At 34.2% G+C, this 19,044-nt stretch overlaps 1 protein-coding gene across 2 annotated transcripts in view; it reads left to right on the top strand.

Moving 5' to 3' along the window:
• Positions 1–19,044, top strand: part of LOC132714591 (insulin-like growth factor 2 mRNA-binding protein 2) — a 95,471-nt gene that overhangs the window by 49,886 nt on the left and 26,541 nt on the right. For both annotated transcript variants that reach the window (XM_060697480.1, XM_060697479.1), the window contains exons 3-4: positions 16,803–16,985; positions 18,439–18,496. In XM_060697480.1, the coding sequence (XP_060553463.1) occupies positions 16,803–16,985; positions 18,439–18,496 (241 nt within the window). The remainder of the gene's footprint in view (positions 1–16,802; positions 16,986–18,438; positions 18,497–19,044) is intronic.

Raw genomic sequence — 19,044 nt, 5'->3', positions numbered from 1 at the left:
GCCCATTGTTATCTTATGTGGTACTCACCTATTCTTTTACTTGGGTACCATATGCTGCATTTCATTGAACTGCACAATAGGTTCCATGAACACCGCCAAACGGTCACATCTGCGAACATTGCAAAAATCTTATTTTTACGCCATTTTAACGACGTTTTCGGTAGTTTTTTGTGCGCATCGTATTGCGCTTCCAAGAAAGATAATTATCACGGATTTAATTAAGAAGGTAGTTGAATAGAACTCGGATAACTGTTTAAATTTCATCTACAAACAAATAATGAGTAATTACAGAATAAATATTTCTAAATGTTCAGGAGGAGACCGGTTTAAAACAATAAGAGGGTCGTTTAGACATCATCAGATAAAGGATTTCTCCTAGCATTAGTAAGACAGCATTGATGATGATTCCGCTCGCGTTACCCCACCTACTTGTGGTAGTGACGAAAGTGCGTCGCCACTTGATTACTGGCAAACAAGTGGGCAAAGAAGTTTAAAATGATATATTTTAAAAATGTTGAATAAAGAACAAAAATAATATTGAAGAAATGTCCCAATTTTCATTTTTTTTTTATATTTCTGAATACTTGCATGTTAGTCGAGTGAAGAAATAACATTGCCTTTTAAAAAACTATTCAGCATCATGTACTTCATATAACATCAAAAGAAATAGAAATTTATATTTCAACATGCTTTTGTTATATATATAAAAATGCATTTAGTATAACACTGATATTTCTTAAGAAAGCGTGTTTATTTTCACAGTTGACATATGCGGTAACCATGGAAACTGTCCGTTTACAAAAAAAAACTAACACGTCAACATATATTTTTATTTCTATTTTTGAATTCACCATACAATTTTACTTTATATATCAAAATGTAGAAAATTCTATGAAAGAAAATTTTCGATATCTTTAATTATTTATAGAATTCATGTTTATTTTTCTCATTTTTGTTCAGTTAAGAAGCATGAAAAACTCATTTTTTTGTTCAGAGTACCGTTTGTTTCATACATACAGAACCCTAAGATAAAGCAAGTTTTGTATAAAAATATGCTTTTTGTGTGTATAAAGCTGTCTTATACATTTTTATAGCACAGTTTGGCTATTTTGATAGTTTTGAGATATACGGTTACCATGGAAACTGCCATTTAACAAGAAATCAAACACGTCAACATACATTTTTATTTTTATTTTTTAATTCGTCATTAAATTTTACATACAAAAATTTTAGAAAATCCTGTGAAAGAAATTTCTTTAATTATTTACAGAATTCATGTTTGTTTATTTTTCTCATTTTTTTGTTAAATTAAAAAGCATGAAAAACTCATTTTTTTAAAGAAATATGTTCAGATTATCATTTTTCTCCTACAGAATCATTGGATAAGGTTGTCTTTGTTGTTTTCCGTGAACAGTGTAATGTTCTCAATTTGTATAAGATTAACCTTCATTTGAGCCGCGTCACGACAAAACCAACATAATGGGTTTGCGACCAGCATGGATCCAGACCAGCCTGCGTATCCGCGCATTCTGATCAGGATCCACGCTGTTCGCTATCAGTTTCTCTACTTGTAATAGAGTTGGTAAGCGAACAGCATGGATCCTGATCAGACTGCGCGGATGCGCAGGCTGGTCTGGATCCATGCTGGTCGCAAACCCATTATGTTGGTTTTGTCGTGACGCGGCTTATTTGCTTTTTTTCTATTTATAAATGTCGAACAGGTCATTGTACTAGAAGTGTTTCTTTAATTCATTGCGAAACCATATAAAAGAATCAAAGTCATTCATCGCAGTTTTTCTTAATATTTTAAGGTGTCGCACCATTATTATCTAACGTCATACGGTGACAGTAACAGAGGAAACAATGGTCAAAATCACTCTCTGGCTGCAAATCGAGGGCGATGAATTCAATCCCCGCCACTTCAGATTATTGACCATTATGAGAGTTTACGCCTAGATCCAATGTAGAGTTAGCACTTATTACTTCTGGAACGGAAAATCCCTGTTTCTCTTGTATTTTTTGTCCGTCCATTGAATTTCGTAAGCCTGAATTCTCTCCCTTTGGCACGATGTAAATTTTACGTATAACAACGTCGCGGAATCGTGTTTTGTATTGCTGTTGCCAGTAGAGTAACTTGCGACAATCGGAACGTCACTAAAATGACAGAATGGCTAATGCTTTGGTTTTCAGCAATGTCCATCTTGCACGACCAACAGTTAGTAATATATATAGTAGTATTGTAAAAAGTATCAGAAAGATTTGCATTTGATATTTAGCACAATAAGACATCAGTTCGATTTCAGGACTTTTTAATAAGTCGATTTAAAGCCGAAAATTATAACTAAACTGAACGTCAAATATTACTCAAAATTGACAATTTTCTTTCTATTTTTCAAACATTTTTCGGTGTTAAACGATAAATTCTATTGGAGGAAAAAATAATTCCCACAAATCCTGTAGAAAATATTAGCCAATGGCGTTGTGATATCCGTAAAAAGTTGCCAAGGATACGCAAACGGGCTTTGGTGGTCAACTTTGAAGTCATAATATGTACAAAAATGGCTGTAACTATTGGAATAAAACTAACGGAATCTAATCTGAAATATGGTCAACATTTTACATGCCAAATTTCAAGACGCTCGAAAGTTCGAAAAGTGTCTCGTTCAACCTTAAGCTTAAAGCAGCACGCCTCCAGATTCATGCTAATTTCCATGAAAATTTTGAAAATGTATTTGAATGTATAATGTTGTGAAATTACCAAAAGGAAGCCGTTTACACATTATCAATGGCACTTACAAGCCATGTAAATTACCAAAAAGTGGTCAAAATATGCATAAATAGCCCTTACTGCGTTAGTAACGCAGTAGAAATAAAGTTGTAAATACTAAAAAATCAGTCATTAACCGCACATAACATGTAAATTATTACTTCAATCTTGAATCATTTTACGTTTCCTTAAATCGTAGTACATATATTTCAAGTTCGATTTTATTGAAATATTTTGACTCATCTGGAGGCATGCAGCTTTAAAGATCACACACGAATCCGTCCCTGTGACCACCAGTACTAAGAATGTGTGTAAAGTTTCTTGCTCAAGGAAACCCCGACTAGCCCCTGACTGGGTTTGAACCCACATGGCCAGCAGTCTTTGGGTTACTATTTTTACTAGTCGAATGTTTTTACCATTCGCAATTTAGCGGAGTCAACAAAGCATCATTTTTGAAGTTTCTGTTAGATTCGTAAACTCGGAACAAAATGTCCAGCAACTGTATTTTATTCAAAATGAACTTGCGCGCAAATAGCTACAGACTGACGTGTTTCAAAAACAATAATTTTGGAACAGTCTTTTAATGGCAAAGAACTTGACATGCACTGTAACACCGCAAAACGTCCGTACCGCAAAACGTACGTATATGGACGTTTTGCGGCGCATATCGTCCACATTTTTCTGACGTACAAAGGCTTGGTCTGCCGCATAACGTCCACATTTTAAAGTTTATATAATTTTCGTTAATTTTGACCTGTATTTATCAGGTGTTCCAAATATAGCTTGTTACCACTCTAGCATCCACATACCCTAAGCAATATGTCAAGAGTTATCTGTCCTTGAATTACAATATCTGTTATATTTCACATTGTTACCACTCCAACGCTTTCATTTCTTCTTTAATCTTGACAATTTTCAACAGAATATCTATGACCATAAAATCTCAACAAAGTTAGAATATATGCTAGATCTAACAAAAAACAACAACAAAAAACGCACTATATATCACCTTGTTAGTCTCCATTCTTAAAGTATTTTATACAGAATATGTATAACAATAAGGTCTCGATCAAGTTCATTTATGAGCTAAAACGACTGAATATGTCAAGAGTAATTTGCCTTTGAATAATAAAAATAAAGACATATTTTAAAGTCAAATTATTGAATTGTGATAAAACTGCCATTTCTTTCTTATCAATGATCAGATGTCATTCATACATTTATGACTGGACGGACATCTTGAATAGTTCAACTATAATTATGGAACAGAATTAGTGCATTTATTCCATCTTGCTTTATGATATCGGGACTTACATTATGCTTGCTTCTATACTTCTTTATGACAATGAAAACCTGCGTTTTGCTGAATTCAATCATGCCTTGTGATTACTGAATGCACTTTCATTTAATTGCAACCTTATGTGTTCCCTACTAAACCATCAAACTCACCATATTTTAATATGCTATATGTTTAATTGCATCTTTTATTCAGGACAACGTATTATGTTTTGGTGTTTAAGATAACATTCTTTGCTTGTTCTTGATATAACTATATGTAACATGGTAAGTTTCTGTCAGTACCTTTAATTTTCTATAAATCTGCCACTTATATTGTCGACATTATGTCACAATAAATTATTAATTTTGATCAATAATTGGCGAATTTGATGTGTCTTAGCATTCATATGCTTTCAATATATTCACTGATTACAAATATAATGCAATACATGATCACTGCGCATCGACAACGAAGATGACAACGATAGCGATTATTATAGTCGCATGTGACAGTACGCACTAAGCAGTTCGCAGTAAGCATAATGCGAGTTGCAATAATTTGTGTTCATATTATGACAGCAGGTGTCGCTTTGTCGGTACATCCCGTTATTTTCCGGATGATCCCGTATTTTGGCACGTGGAGTAAACAAAGTTACGTCCCCTTTATACAGGGGCGTATACAGAACAGTGTTATTTTGGGGGAAAATTTACTGAAAAACAAGAGAACACGATGCGACAGACGAAAAGTGCGTGTTTTTGAAGATTCCGCCAGCATGTGGGAAAAAAAATGTTATAGATGTCTCTAAATAACTCATCCTACAAGTGGCAACTCACCGCTTATATATGGAAGCTTGAATTGACCCCCCGAGATGCCGTGGTCCGTGATAAATTGTATGTGGTCATGTTGACATATATTAGTGCGACATGGCTGTTTTTACATGGTTTGGATGGGAAAAAAATATAATCTTGACAACACCTGTATCAGAGCATGTCGACTTTACTTTTGTCTATCATAAAAGAGGACTGGAGCCTAATTATTATTCGGAAACTAAACCCGCCATCGAGTAATGATTGACGTACTGCATAACTATATCGTTGATTTCATTATTATTAAGCTTTAAAGTATATCAGTCTGATGTTTATTTACTCTCTTTTATACATGTATATCAATTGAGTTCATGTATAATACGCGCAGAGCATTTTGTTGAATAACCTTTCTGGAAACAAAAACAAATTAAATTACTTAAGTGCTCTTTAAATAACCTTTCGGCTAAAATTTTCAAATGAACATTTTTGAAGGTTATATGTATATACATATATAAAATATAGAAGGTTGCTTAGCAAACACTGACTGAAATTATTAACTGGTAAAACTGCTTGTTAAACACGCATATACAAACTAGCACATACTAAGATTAAAAGACCTTTCAAAGTCTGTAGCGAATAGTACTACAGAAATGTTCTTTAAAGAATGAATCATTCGATGTATTTAGAGTTTGGTTTGGTGGGAGGGATTAAGTTTCCGAATATTAATAAGGTCTTCCCGACAGTACCCATGGTGTTATGATGTTGTGATATTTACCAAAAGCAGAGATATTACAAGGCTTGTCGAGATGAAACAGGTTGACATAGCTGTTCACAATTCTCATCAACTCCATAATGGAGAAGATTATATGTCGACATGCATTAAAACAGACGTTGTCAAGACGTCTTTAATATCCCACCAAACAATGATAGAAGGCGTCATGTCGCGTGAAAATGTGTCGACATGCCGACACACGAGTTATCACGCTTATGGCTTCTAGGGGGTCAATTCAAGCTTCCATACTTATACAATTGTTTACACTTCTTTTTGAGCGTGTGTGATAGTCGTATGAGCAATAGTGAAATTGAATTTTAAGATATACTATGCTCAAACTTACGGTGGCACAAAGGTGACATGTGTGTGTTTTTATTTATCTCGTGCGCACGAGATACTGTGTCGTGGCCACGGGTTACTAAGTCGTGGCCACGAGATAGTTAAGTCATGGGAACGAGATACTATGTTGTGGCCACGAGTTACTAAGTCGTGGCCACGAGATAATCAAGTCGTGGGAACGAGATGACTAAGTCGTGGCCACGAGTTACTAAGTCGTGGCCACGAGATAAATAAGTCGTTAGAACAATAACCAATCAAATTACACTATTTATATGAATTTTCCTAACAAGGATGCCCCTACTTCTCTTGTCCGTAAAAGTGCCATTTATAAAAGTTAATGATTGGTCAAAGATTTAGCGTCATTGTGACCCTGATTTCTGACCAAATTGCCTAAAAATTATTAGGTGTCATCTACTGATCTTTTTGAGGTTATATAAACTACGGCTTATTCTTTCTAAATCATTCATCAGACAAGGAATTTACATGAAGTGTCATGTTTATCTGACCCGTGACCTCAAACATCGTTATAGGATATCTACTGTCCGTGGGCAATGTCCCTACCCAATAAAATAAACCAGGACTAAGTCCCTCTCAAGTTATGGTACAAACAATGTTGACAGGCCGTTGTACGTACAAAATGACCAATTCTATCATAGAATTGTCCCAACAAAGGGCTATAACTTAGTCAAAATTAATGTCTGATTTATGGGCCTTATGATCCTAAAGACATGTATCAAGTTCAAAGTGAACACTTGAGTATTTTCAAAGATTAATGTTGCACGTTAATCTTTAAACAGAAATTTTCTAAGTTTAAAAAATCATGGTGTAATCTGATTTAATTATCTCGTCTGCACGACTTAGTTATCTCGTTCCCACGACTTAAACGGCTTAGTAGCTCGTGACCGTGACATAGTATCTCGTGGCTACGATATAGTATCTCGTTCCCACGACTTAACTATCTCGTGGCCACGAATAAGTAACTCGTGGCCACGACTTAGTACAGTACAAACTTGATTTTTTTTCTGTAAAATAAAATAAATATGTGTGCTTTAAATCCTTTACACTGTAAGTGGGCAGTATGAATATACATGTATAGTGTTATTACAAAAAAAAAGTATGGAAGTTTCTTTTAAAGACAGGCACAACTTTACTTGACCCGTAATAAGAAAAGCAGATTCCTATACATTATGTGTATGTGTTTTTATTTAAATAAAACATATTTTAGTAAGAATTTTATAGATTTCAATAAATTTCTGTGATAAAAATATGTTACTGAAAGATGTGCATAGAATATCATTAAGCAAAAATGTATGTGAATGTGGTGGTGTGTGCGGGATGTCTGATCTATAATCAGACACACATATGCCCAACATTTGAGCCGCGTCACGACAAAACCAACATAATGGGTTTGCGACCAGCATGGATCCAGACCAGCCTGCGCGTCCGCGCAGTCTGATCAGGATCCATGCTGTTCGCTTTCAAACTCTTTTACAAGTAGAGAAACTGATAGCGAACAGCATGGATCCTGATCAGACCGCGCGAATTTGTAATTGACTATGCACATGTTACAAAAATAAACAACTTCCTTCTTTCCTTATTATACATGTATATTTTAATGTGTTACCTATTCGCCACTATTAGTGACTCTGAGGCATTCATTAAGTTAAAAGGCCAATAATTTTTGCTTTTTGATGTCCAAGTCATTAGATAAAGACCTTCGGAGTACCTAGGCCGGTGCTTAACAACTGGATGACAGCATAATATGTTTTGGTAAGGGAGTACACTAAGAAGACTATTGCATGAAACTGACACGTAATTATATTCCATCCCAGCTCATGAACGTATATTTGGGGGTAGGTGCAGCACTTACAAACTTGCTTGCATGATTTCAGTCGGCCATTTTTCCTAGCCATGTAAGATAACTCCCTGTCTAAAATTCCACCAAATTATTCCCCTTTCAAATGAACTCAAAGAAGGGACATTTTAAAAAGACTTTGTATTTATTTAATCGATTTTTTGTTCAGAAACGGACAATTTTTTCTTTACCTTTGTTTAATTTGCTTTCTATCTATATATGGTTCCTATGGTAAACATATGAGTTTTGATGGTAAACAAATGAATTTTCTGAACCGAAAGTTATCTATGTCATCACATATGTAAACAATACATTAAATCGGTAAGAATATTGAGATATTTGTTTGACTGTCAGTTTCAAATGGAAAATATAAATATGGAAACAGCTATGTGTAGTTTATGTGTATTGTTTTAATGTGTTTGTCTGATATTTTAGTTGTAAAAGCCATGTACACTTAGTGTCGCTTCAGAGCAACCGAGTTTAAAACGGTCGCTTCATAGCAACCGAGTTTAAAACGTGAGCGGTAACTGAACGAGATATGGCAAAGCGCATGCTCGCGCACTTACTTCCGCTCTATCGAAATACTGCATATACGTATAGCGAAAGTTCGTAAGTGTGCAGCCCTTAAGCCAAGGCCTGGATCCGCCACTGTACGTATAACTGCCCCATTGAATAACTGTTTACGAGCATATTTTTTCTATTAGACTGTATACATGTGCATATATAAAATTATATTGCATAATCCTTTACTACTTGTATTTATATTCTTTCAACTGCAATTTATGTATTAAGCGCTTGGTACGTATTTATAGCATTGTCGCCCTCTGTATTTTAACGTATAACCACGATGGCCCTAACGGTATTCCGTAATATATACATGTACGGAAAATTCCGATGATAGGCGAATCATGGAAAAAATCCGTTGATATCGATAACAGAGTTCTCGCCCCTTAACAGTTCACAAATCGCTAGACATTGTTTAAATTGTTTATCATAATGTAAGATGATCAAACATAATCCACAAAGCCTCAGACACCGAGCTTTATTAAGCATAAACACTGAATAATGGATATAAGCGAAAGCTAATAGTAATCACGCCATGCGAGCTGTAAATCAAATAAGTCACATTTTAACAAAATCCATCAGGGAACAAAAAATAGTCAATTTTAAATGACTTCTACATAAAAGTAATACAAAAAAAATAAACCGTAAAAAGTTTGTATACAGCATGAAGAAAGGTAGCTTATACATAAAGGTATAAGACGTTAACATTTTAGTATTCCAAATGGCTTGTTCCAGTTTAATAGTTATCACTCAATGGAAGAATTGGTCACTACGAAATGTTTGAATGAAATAATGAAAAATGGAATCCAGAATAATGCAACGTTTAAATATCATAAAGCAAGATGGAATCAATCATAATGCAAGTTCTAATGTCATGTAGCCAGATGGAATTAAGCATAATGCAAGTTCCAATGTCATCATACAAGATGGAATCAAGCATAATGCAAGTTCCAATGTCATCAAGCAAGATGGAATTAAGAATAATGCAAGTTTCAATGTCATCAAGCAAGATAGAATAAATGCATTAATTCTGTTCCATATATAATATTGACCTTGAAATGACCTTGACCTCAATGTCACTATTGAATTTTGCTTAAATTACCATATATTTGTCATTTACAGATATTTGGATATTGATGACCATTTCATACGTAGAATTGAGTACTGATATCAGTTACCCAGATTCTGACCAAGTACATGAAATGTACTTGCTTTTTTGTAATATTCAATGCTATCTACCCTTGTCATGTGGAGCCTTTATAGGGAGGTGGGCGATATAAGGCCACCATGACCTTTTTGCTTTGTTCAATTATAAAATTACATTGTTCAATTATAAAATTACATTATGGCATTCAAACAAAACGCTTACATTACGATATTTTAAAATATGCTTTATTTTTTATCAATAGAACACATTGAACTTCTTTTTCATCATTTCCTATGCGGAAGAATGCTTGTTATAATATACTCTATTACAAAGTATCTATGTAACTTATAGGCAAAATGTTTTGTTCTTTAGGCGATAAAATAATACGGTTTTAGTAAAGGGACGGACTTTCCGACTAACCTATAGATTAAATCATTTTTCAAAGTTATATTTTATGACAATTTCAAACTTGCATTTACTAGATTTGTAGTTCAAAATATTTGAGCTGCGTCAAGCAGAAATAAGCACTATCGTCATTTTTTTCCACATATTGATGATGTTCAAAAATTACAATCTCATCTTTGAGAAAATATTTTAAAAGTTACAGGGTTAGTTACTGACCCGATACGGGGATACACGGTTCTGTAGGAAACCATAACGGGACTCAACCCACAGAACCGTATATAACGGTATCTAACCCTTTAACGATTCTATCACGCCGAAAACCTTCCTCATCGTAATTTAGCATAACCAGGGAGACCATACCACGTGACAATATGTTAATACAGCAAGTAACAAGAAATATCTTTAAAAAAGATAAACGGCGTTGATGGAAAAGATTTTCATGTATAAGAAAGAAAGAAATATAGAGCGGCAAAGCGGACGCAGTTTAGTAATTATATTTTACTTGTTATATCTGTTGCCAAACCATCACTGCCTTCTTAGCATGGCCTAAGGATTAAGCAACCGAGTCATGGAAACCCCATAACTTCATTCAAGTGTCTGTCCAAAAATGTTGAAGCTGTTGCAACAATTTCGTCTGGTGATAATACGTCGATCAAAGAAGCACTGTCTTACATTAAGTCGTAATCTACATTTATTCAATTTCAATGCAATACCTCTAGTAGAATTATAATTCAAGATGAATAAATGTCCTTGAAGTATTCGTGAATATATTTTACTACAGAAATTGTGGACGATATGCGGCGCAAATACACACTCTCGTCGCAAAACGTACCAAGTACGATATGCACCGCAAAACGTCCACATGTGTACGATATGCGACGCAAAACGTCTTGAGGTACGGACGTTTTGCGGTGTTACAATGCACGCCTTTAGATAAATCTTGGCTTATGAACTTTTAAACGAATGAATGACTTGAACCATCAGTCATTCATATGATTCATGGAGTAGTTACAACAATCTTGTTGGTATGAACTATCAAGTGAACTTTATAGTATTCATTGTGCTATTTAGTACATAACACAATAAAAGCGCTAGTATTATTATTTGATTGTAGTTAAATATATAAAACATAACACAAGTGACTACTACAACACGGACATTTGCATTTCAATGTAGATGAATATTATTATACAGTTTATGAGTTATTTTATTTGTGGTTAGGAAACCAAACTGTTGGCCCGCAGTGGAGGGGATAGTGTTTTGAACTGTTGCCCAAGGCCGTACAGAGGGACAACTGGTTGACTGTTCCCAAATCACATATGAAATAACTCTTAATAACTTTTATTACCTGATCAATTACTGTTTTAACAGTACTTGCAGGAGAAAAAAGGAACAAGAAAATAGTTTTTTCAAATATGTTAATATTTAAACTTTCCGAATTTTACAATCTTTTAACTCTGTCACATCCCGTTCTGGTTTATGACGCTCCAAAGGGGAATCCTCTATGACGTCAGAGCACGCGACGTTTTAGGAATTTCAGAAAACAGTAAAAACTACCAAATGATATAAGGTATCAGGTAATAATACATAATACATGGACAATACCAGTAATAGCGTCGACATTTGCATTCTGTGTTATAAGTATATGAGTACAAATATGGACAATTTGCATTTCATAATTGTAAAATATTAGTACATAACATTATAGACAACGAAAGCAACGGCATTTGCATTCCATGGTATAGAAGTATTAGTACATAACACGTTGACAATAATAGCGTCGACATAAATTTGCATTTCATGAGAGAAGTATATTAATACATAATACAGGGTAAGTGCGTAATACATGGACAATAATGCGCCGACATTTGTATTACATGATACAGGAATATCAGTTCATTATATGTGGACAATAATAGCGCCGACCATTTGTATTACATGAAACAGGAATATTAGTTCATTATATATGGACAATAATAGCGCCGACCATTTGTATTACATGAAACAGGAATATTAGTACATAATACATGGACTATAATAGCGCCGACCATTTGTATTACATGATACAGGAATATTAGTTCATTATATATGGACAATAATAGCGCCGACCATTTGTATTACATGAAACAGGAATATTAGTACATAATACATGGACTATAATAGCGCCGACCATTTGTATTACATAAAACAGGAATATCAGTACATAATACATGGACTATAATAGCGCCGACCATTTGTATTACATGAAACAGGAATATTAGTACATAATACATGGACTATAATAGCGCCGACCATTTGTATTACATGATACAGGAATATTAATTAGTTCATTATATATGGACAATAATAGCGCCGACCATTTGTATTACATGATATCATTATATATGGACAATAATAGCGCCGACCAGTTGTATTACATAATATCATTATATATGGACAATAATAGCGCCGACCAGTTGTATTACATAATATCATTATATATGGACAATAATAGCGCCGACTAGTTGTATAGAAATATAAGTACAATAATAGCGCCGACGAAATGTTTCAAATGGTCAAATTTTGTTCCCAATGGTATGATTTACAATCACATTTGTCAATGTAGCAAAAGTGGCTGCGGAGTAAGGTCATTTGACACCTGGAACTTGTAAAATATTATATGCCACTTAGACAATGAATGTACCGGCGTAAATTTTGTATGACAAGGTTTATTGCAATATCTTTAATATAGGCTTGTGAATATTAGGCTTAAATCGTCACTTTCCGTGACATTTATAAAGATCTATGATCATCTAAGCACTGCCAACATATATTAATTCAATTTATATCCATTACTAGCGTTGTGTTGCAGGTTGAATATACAATCAATGGATGGAAAAAAACACGAACAAGGAAATAAACATTTGATGTATGACACGAGATATTTATGTTTTCCGACACACCCTGCTGTAATTCGAGAACCTTTCTGAAATAGGAATATAAACCATTCCTGAACTACAAATAGATCTTGGTTAATAAAGAGACCGAGCCTATGGACATTCGTATAGACTTTTGAATGATTCAAGCATAAAAACATTTCTATCTTCATATTTGTTCTTTATGACTGTTGTTATGTAACTGTTAACATTGTTCCAATAGAAATGTAAATATATATTTTATATGGGCTTTATTTGTTTTTATTTATTGAGGAATATGGCTAATTAGCAATGCCTTATTTTCTTACCCTGAATTTTTATTGTTTTATGCCACATAAAGGGAGTAGTGGGATTAAGTCACATATAGGTTGTAGTGGTTTTGAGTACATATAGGTAATAGGGGATGGAGCCACATACAGAAAGTAGAGGGGATTGAGCCACATACAGGTAGTTGATTTTTCAGTCATATACAGGAAGAAGGGGGACTGGGTCACATTTAGGGAACAGGGGGGTCAAGTCACATTCATGTAGTGGAGGGTTGTATGGGGGTCAATTCAGGTAATAAATGGACTGAGTCACATCCATGTAATACGGTATAAAGCCACATACAGAAAAAAGGGGTCGCACCACTTACAAGTAGTAGGGGGGGGGGGGTGTAGCAACATACAGGCTGTAATTAGGATTGTGCCACATACAGGCAAAAGGGGTTTGTGCCACAAACAGGCAGTAGTTGGGATTAAGCCACATTTAGGCAATAGGGGGTTGTGCCACATACAGGTAGTGGGGGTTGAGCCACATACAGGGATAAGGGGGATTAAGCTACATACAGAAAGTATTGGGTTTAGGCGCACATTTATTACAAACTACATGTAGGTACACAAACCGGTTTTCATAACCTCTGGGGTTTTTTTTACTTTGATTATCAGTAAATTTTGTTCGACTAAATATTATGAAGCAAACAAGGAGTTGCCCGAATCATTTTTAAGTAACATATTTGTTATTATTATAAGATTTTACCTCATAGTTTCTAAACCACAAGCACATAAACATAACTCTGTATTTGAAGAATTATTCATTTTCATGTAACATTTCAAAACGTTATTCTTGACTATTTAAACATTTTTTCATTAGATTACCTGAGCACAAAATGTTCAGTTGAGCTTTTCTGATGGCATTCCGTCTGCCGTTCTGCGGTCGTCATTCGTCATTATCCACAATTTCTATAAACCACATTTGTGGATTTCGACCAAACTTCACGTGATTGATCATTACGTGTTATTTAAATATTTCCAGTCTGATACACTAGAATGTCAAAGGATCTATAATTATACTTTATAATAAAATCTTTTAAAAAAAGACGTCTCATAAAGAGCAATTCCCTAAGCTAAGATATTTGGCATTCAGCATCACCTTATGGTACTCTACAATATTTATATAAATCATGCCCTTGTGGTCAAAATTTGTTGCATTTTGAGTGTTGCTTATTTAACATAGCAATAGTTATGAAAACACATTTAAATATATGTGTGCGAAACTTTAATGCCCAGTGCTAAGAGATCTTGCACGTGGTAATTCATTTTTCTCTAGAACAACATGTCCTAGAGCTTGAACGTTTCAAACAACATAATAAAGTGGATCGGACTGCATGGTAATTCTCTTCACTACGTCTTTTCTACCTTAGAAATTTTGTTATACCTTTCTTTCTGTGAACAGCTATGTTATAATATGCAAAACAAGTATAATAAATTAGGCGACATGTTTCATTGTTTGGCGCTAAAAAGACTAAAGGATGATAGGGAAACCAAATTTTAAACCGTAAAATAAATTTAAGAAAAAGTCTAAAAAATTTAAAAAAGTAAATTGTTTACCTTTACCCATGCTATGTGAATCTTTTTAGAAATTTTTACGCATGTTTATAAAATAGATTGCTTAATCTTGAAACTTGGAATATGGTGTAAACAAAATTGAACAAATGTTCTTAAAATTTTTTACTGAAACCCATGCTAAAAATTTTTTGGCATTTTTTTTCTTCAAAAAAGTATTTTCAAATGTCTACTTTCAATGCAATGATATAGAGATTAAAAGCTTTTCAGCGTTTTACACTTTAAGAGTTTTTTGCCTGTCACTATGTAAAATTTTTCTTGGCGATGAGGGGGACTACCGCTCCTCTTCAAATCTCCCAAACAGAAGGGGCATATCCCCCTTCTGGCAACCTCCTGATGTATTATTCTGATGGGGGCCGCGCCGAAAAAGTGTCACTTTTTTTAACAACATTCTCATACGAAAAACAGTGTTTGGGACCTAAATAGAGCATTTTTTTCACTGTTTGAGGCCTCAAAAAGGGCGGGATGGGGACAAAAAGCCGTCAAAACACGTCTATATGAGGGAAAAGGTTTTAAGATTCAAGTAATTATTTACATGTTATATGCGATTAAGGGCTGATTTTGCGGTATTTATCACCATATTCCTATTGCGTTACTAACGCAGTAAGGGCTAATTTTGACCTCTTTTTGGTAATTTATGTGGATTGCAAGAGCTGTTTGCAAAATGTAAATTATTTTCTTTGTTCACTTTACAATATTTTACTTTTAAATACATTTTTTTAAATTTTCTTGAAAATCTGGCGGCATGGTGCTTTAAACTGTCTAGGTAGTGCGAACTTTTCTCTGATATCTCATATTTTAACATAACGATAAATTGGTATCTATAAATGTACAACAGAACTTGCGCAGTTCTTTCCCTTTGTAGAGGAATACAAAAGCGATAAGCATTTATTTTAAAGAACGTGCGCGAGAAGAAAAACATATATTATCCTACATAAATCATTATTAAAGTGGACTGTCCATAAATCTGAATATTTTCTTTTTTCCTCTTATTTTTCTTTTTTACCTGGTAAAATCATGGACTTTAATTACAAGTAATTGAAGTCCGTGGTAAAATACATATATGTCCCTGAACATAATTATTATAAACAACGTGCGCTGTTTTTGGACAGACGTACGTTGTCTCCCCTGAAATATTTGCTTAACTGGTTAGGATATTAAAATTGTCCGAATGGCGGGTGTAAAAGTGTCTGAGTTGTTTGTTCAGTACTACTTGTTCATACAGATATAACTGAAATTGATAGAATCTCAACATGACATACAATAACAGATCATGCATGATCCAGGTTAAATCTTAGAGTGCAAGGTGTTTTGCACCGATTATATATTGTTTAATTAAAGTGTGCAGGCCGATTTTATAACATAAAACCTGAGTATGATTACCTGAAAGGAATGCGCGCCGTTTTTTGCCATGGGACAAGATAAAAATATTTTTTTGGTCTAGCAATTAAGTACCCAACATTGATCGAATGTTAATTAAAATCCAAACTGTTTTTGCACTTTGATATACAATTTACCCGATCCTGGATGAATACAAGTCTTTTTGACACGTCCACGGGAACTTGCGTACAAGCCGTTTTTACTCATACATTAATGTATATCCTATATACGAGAGGCCTGTTTAATTTTAGGCCAAATTCTATACAGTGTTAGATTGTGGAAAATCAATAGGACCATCTGACCTTACGAGGCAGCGCATTCAGCTGTCCAGTCAGAACTATTTTCAGCACAATTCAATTTAGCGTAGGGGTTGCACGATGTATGTTTCTGGTTCATTCGCCTCGAAATATATCAAGTAGCGATTTATACATTAAAAAGTATAAATATAGTTTAATAAAACAAGGTTATATAACCTAAATAATGGTAAAATTGAGTAAAAAAAGAAATTGCAGCACTATATTATCAAACCAACTTTACACTATATTGACAGTGGTACTTATCAATAAATTAATCCGCGGCCATAAAGTTGTCTGCGTTAACATAGTCCGTATATTTTTTCCTGCAATTCTTCTTTATTTTCTTTTTGTATGCCATAATGCAATTGATTTTGAAATATATATTTACTTTCAGAACAAGAAACGTCATTTAGAGTATATGTAGGGAATTTAATGCCAAATTGTCCCGAAGACACTTTACGCTTCCTTTTCGAAGAGCACGGTGTTGAGGTCGGTCACATTTTGGTGAAAAGAAGTTACGCCTTCGTTGATTGCGAGGATCAGGCTAACGTCGACAAAGCTATCGAAAAATTAAACGGTGAGAGAAAATTGAAATGCATTTGTTCTTTTGCAGCCCGCACATGCCTGCAATGCTGATTAAAACGATTTCTTTAACAACATTTTTACCGGCGAAATCCAAGATGGCCGATCCACGTTTTAGTCACGTGCTTGGACTGGCTTCTGTAACATCACATTCCAGGGGACTGCCCCATTGTCTTTGAAAGTGCTTATTTTTCAAGGGCAAATAGTCTTAAACCAATTATTCCCTACAGAAATGTTCTATGTTGATAAAATGCAAATTTATTTATGTAGAAAATCAGGAATTTTGTAGTGGCTAAGTGGGTGGAGATAAAAAATTTGATACATTTTCTTTTAAGTTTGCTTGCTTCTTTCACCTAATGCATCCAGAATCTTAGAATTTGAAGTAGAATTTAATTAACTTGGAAATATAATATTTGAAAAGAAAAAATTGTGTTATATTTTATGCTCCATATTGAATAGGTCTTGTTATTAGGAATGAAAATTTTGTTAAGTAAAATTGTTAAAAGTTGAAATGTTACCTGGTTATTAGGCGCAAATCATTACATTATTGTGACGAATCGGGGTCAGAATAATTATTCCAAATCGACACGGGTCAACTCTGCCCATGATTATATATTACTGGTAATGATTACTTTTGATATGTTTTCATCATTACTTTCATGGTTAAACATTTTCACACTAACAGACCTCTATTGGACTATATGTACAGGTACACTGCCAACTTTTTCAATTTCTGTTTGTAAGTAATCATATTTCTGAAAAACTTTATATTAATTTTCTCCTTAAAATTTTTATTAACTTAACACTCTAAACAATCTATATCCTAACATATGTTCTTAATAGAGGGCCGAGTTGGTATAGGGCCGAGTTGACCCTTTACCATTGAGACTTGATGGTAAAAGATATTTTTTTGTGTTGGGATATTTCTAGGAATATTCTTTTATGGTAAGTGTAGACACACTGCTTGTGTGCATGATATACTCGAACACTAATTGGTGCATCGTAAAATAGACAAATTGGTGCATCATACATGTTTGTGCATCACACACTCATCTGGCGATATACTAGACCTGATAAACATAGGGGTCTTTTCCAGGAGATCACTGTTTATCTTATATATATTAAACTATACAAAAGAAATGAACTTTGTTTATACTTGTGCTTTTGACCCTTGGATCTTACCCAGGAAATAGGCCAGTGAGGTTATGTTTTTAATGAAAATACAATTCTGAATAATGCTTATATAAAGCTCTGGCTTTCTTCCATCCAAATGGTTGTGCATGGCCAGCTAGGGTCTTTTGCAGTTATTTTATGTTTCCGCTGCCACACTCTGTCAGTTGTATGCAGGAAATTGCATAAACATTCCCAGAGTGCCAAACTCTTAATAGCTTTGGTGCAAAATTCATTAAACACCATAGAAATAACTCGACATTAAATTTTTATTACAGGTCATAAGTTCTCTTGGTCAGATATGATGCAAGTGGAGCCATCAGTCGGACGAAGAAGGTAAACTTGCATTTACAACATTACAGCTAAAGCCTTATGTTTGAAACTGTATGCAAAATACACCAGACATTTAGTGACACTCTGTCCTCCATGATCTCCTGCCCATGTTGGAATCTTCTAAACATCTTCAAAGATTTCATACATTTGTATGAATTTCTAAGTAAATTATTCATACCATTAGTTTCTATGAGCATGTCTGAAATTTTTTAATGTTGATTAACTTTACCCGCTGATTATAAGGTTCAGTTTCAAACCAAAACTGTTACAAAATTAATTTCCCCAAACCATACATCTTAAACAATTAAATTGTGACATGTTTTTGTCTCTTTTTAGCTTAAAGAAACTTCACACACTTGAGAGCATCATAGGTCACTTTCCAAGGCCCATAACTCTAACATGGATTTGAATAGAATCTGGTCCCTTTTTGAACTTGGAAAATTCTACATTATCTAGGCTTGTGTTTAACTATCAAGCACTAAGAATTCTTAAAGGGACTCCACTGAGGTTTTTTGACATGATTGGACTGAAAATATTTTTTCCAGGTAAAT

This window comes from Ruditapes philippinarum, unplaced genomic scaffold, assembly GCF_026571515.1.
Source record: "Ruditapes philippinarum isolate M1 unplaced genomic scaffold, ASM2657151v2 ctg2797_1_1_1_1, whole genome shotgun sequence".
In the NCBI taxonomy this organism is placed as follows: domain Eukaryota; kingdom Metazoa; phylum Mollusca; class Bivalvia; order Venerida; family Veneridae; genus Ruditapes; species Ruditapes philippinarum.
The sequence above is the reverse complement of the archived record's forward strand: the minus strand, read 5'-3'. Positions and strand labels throughout refer to the sequence as shown.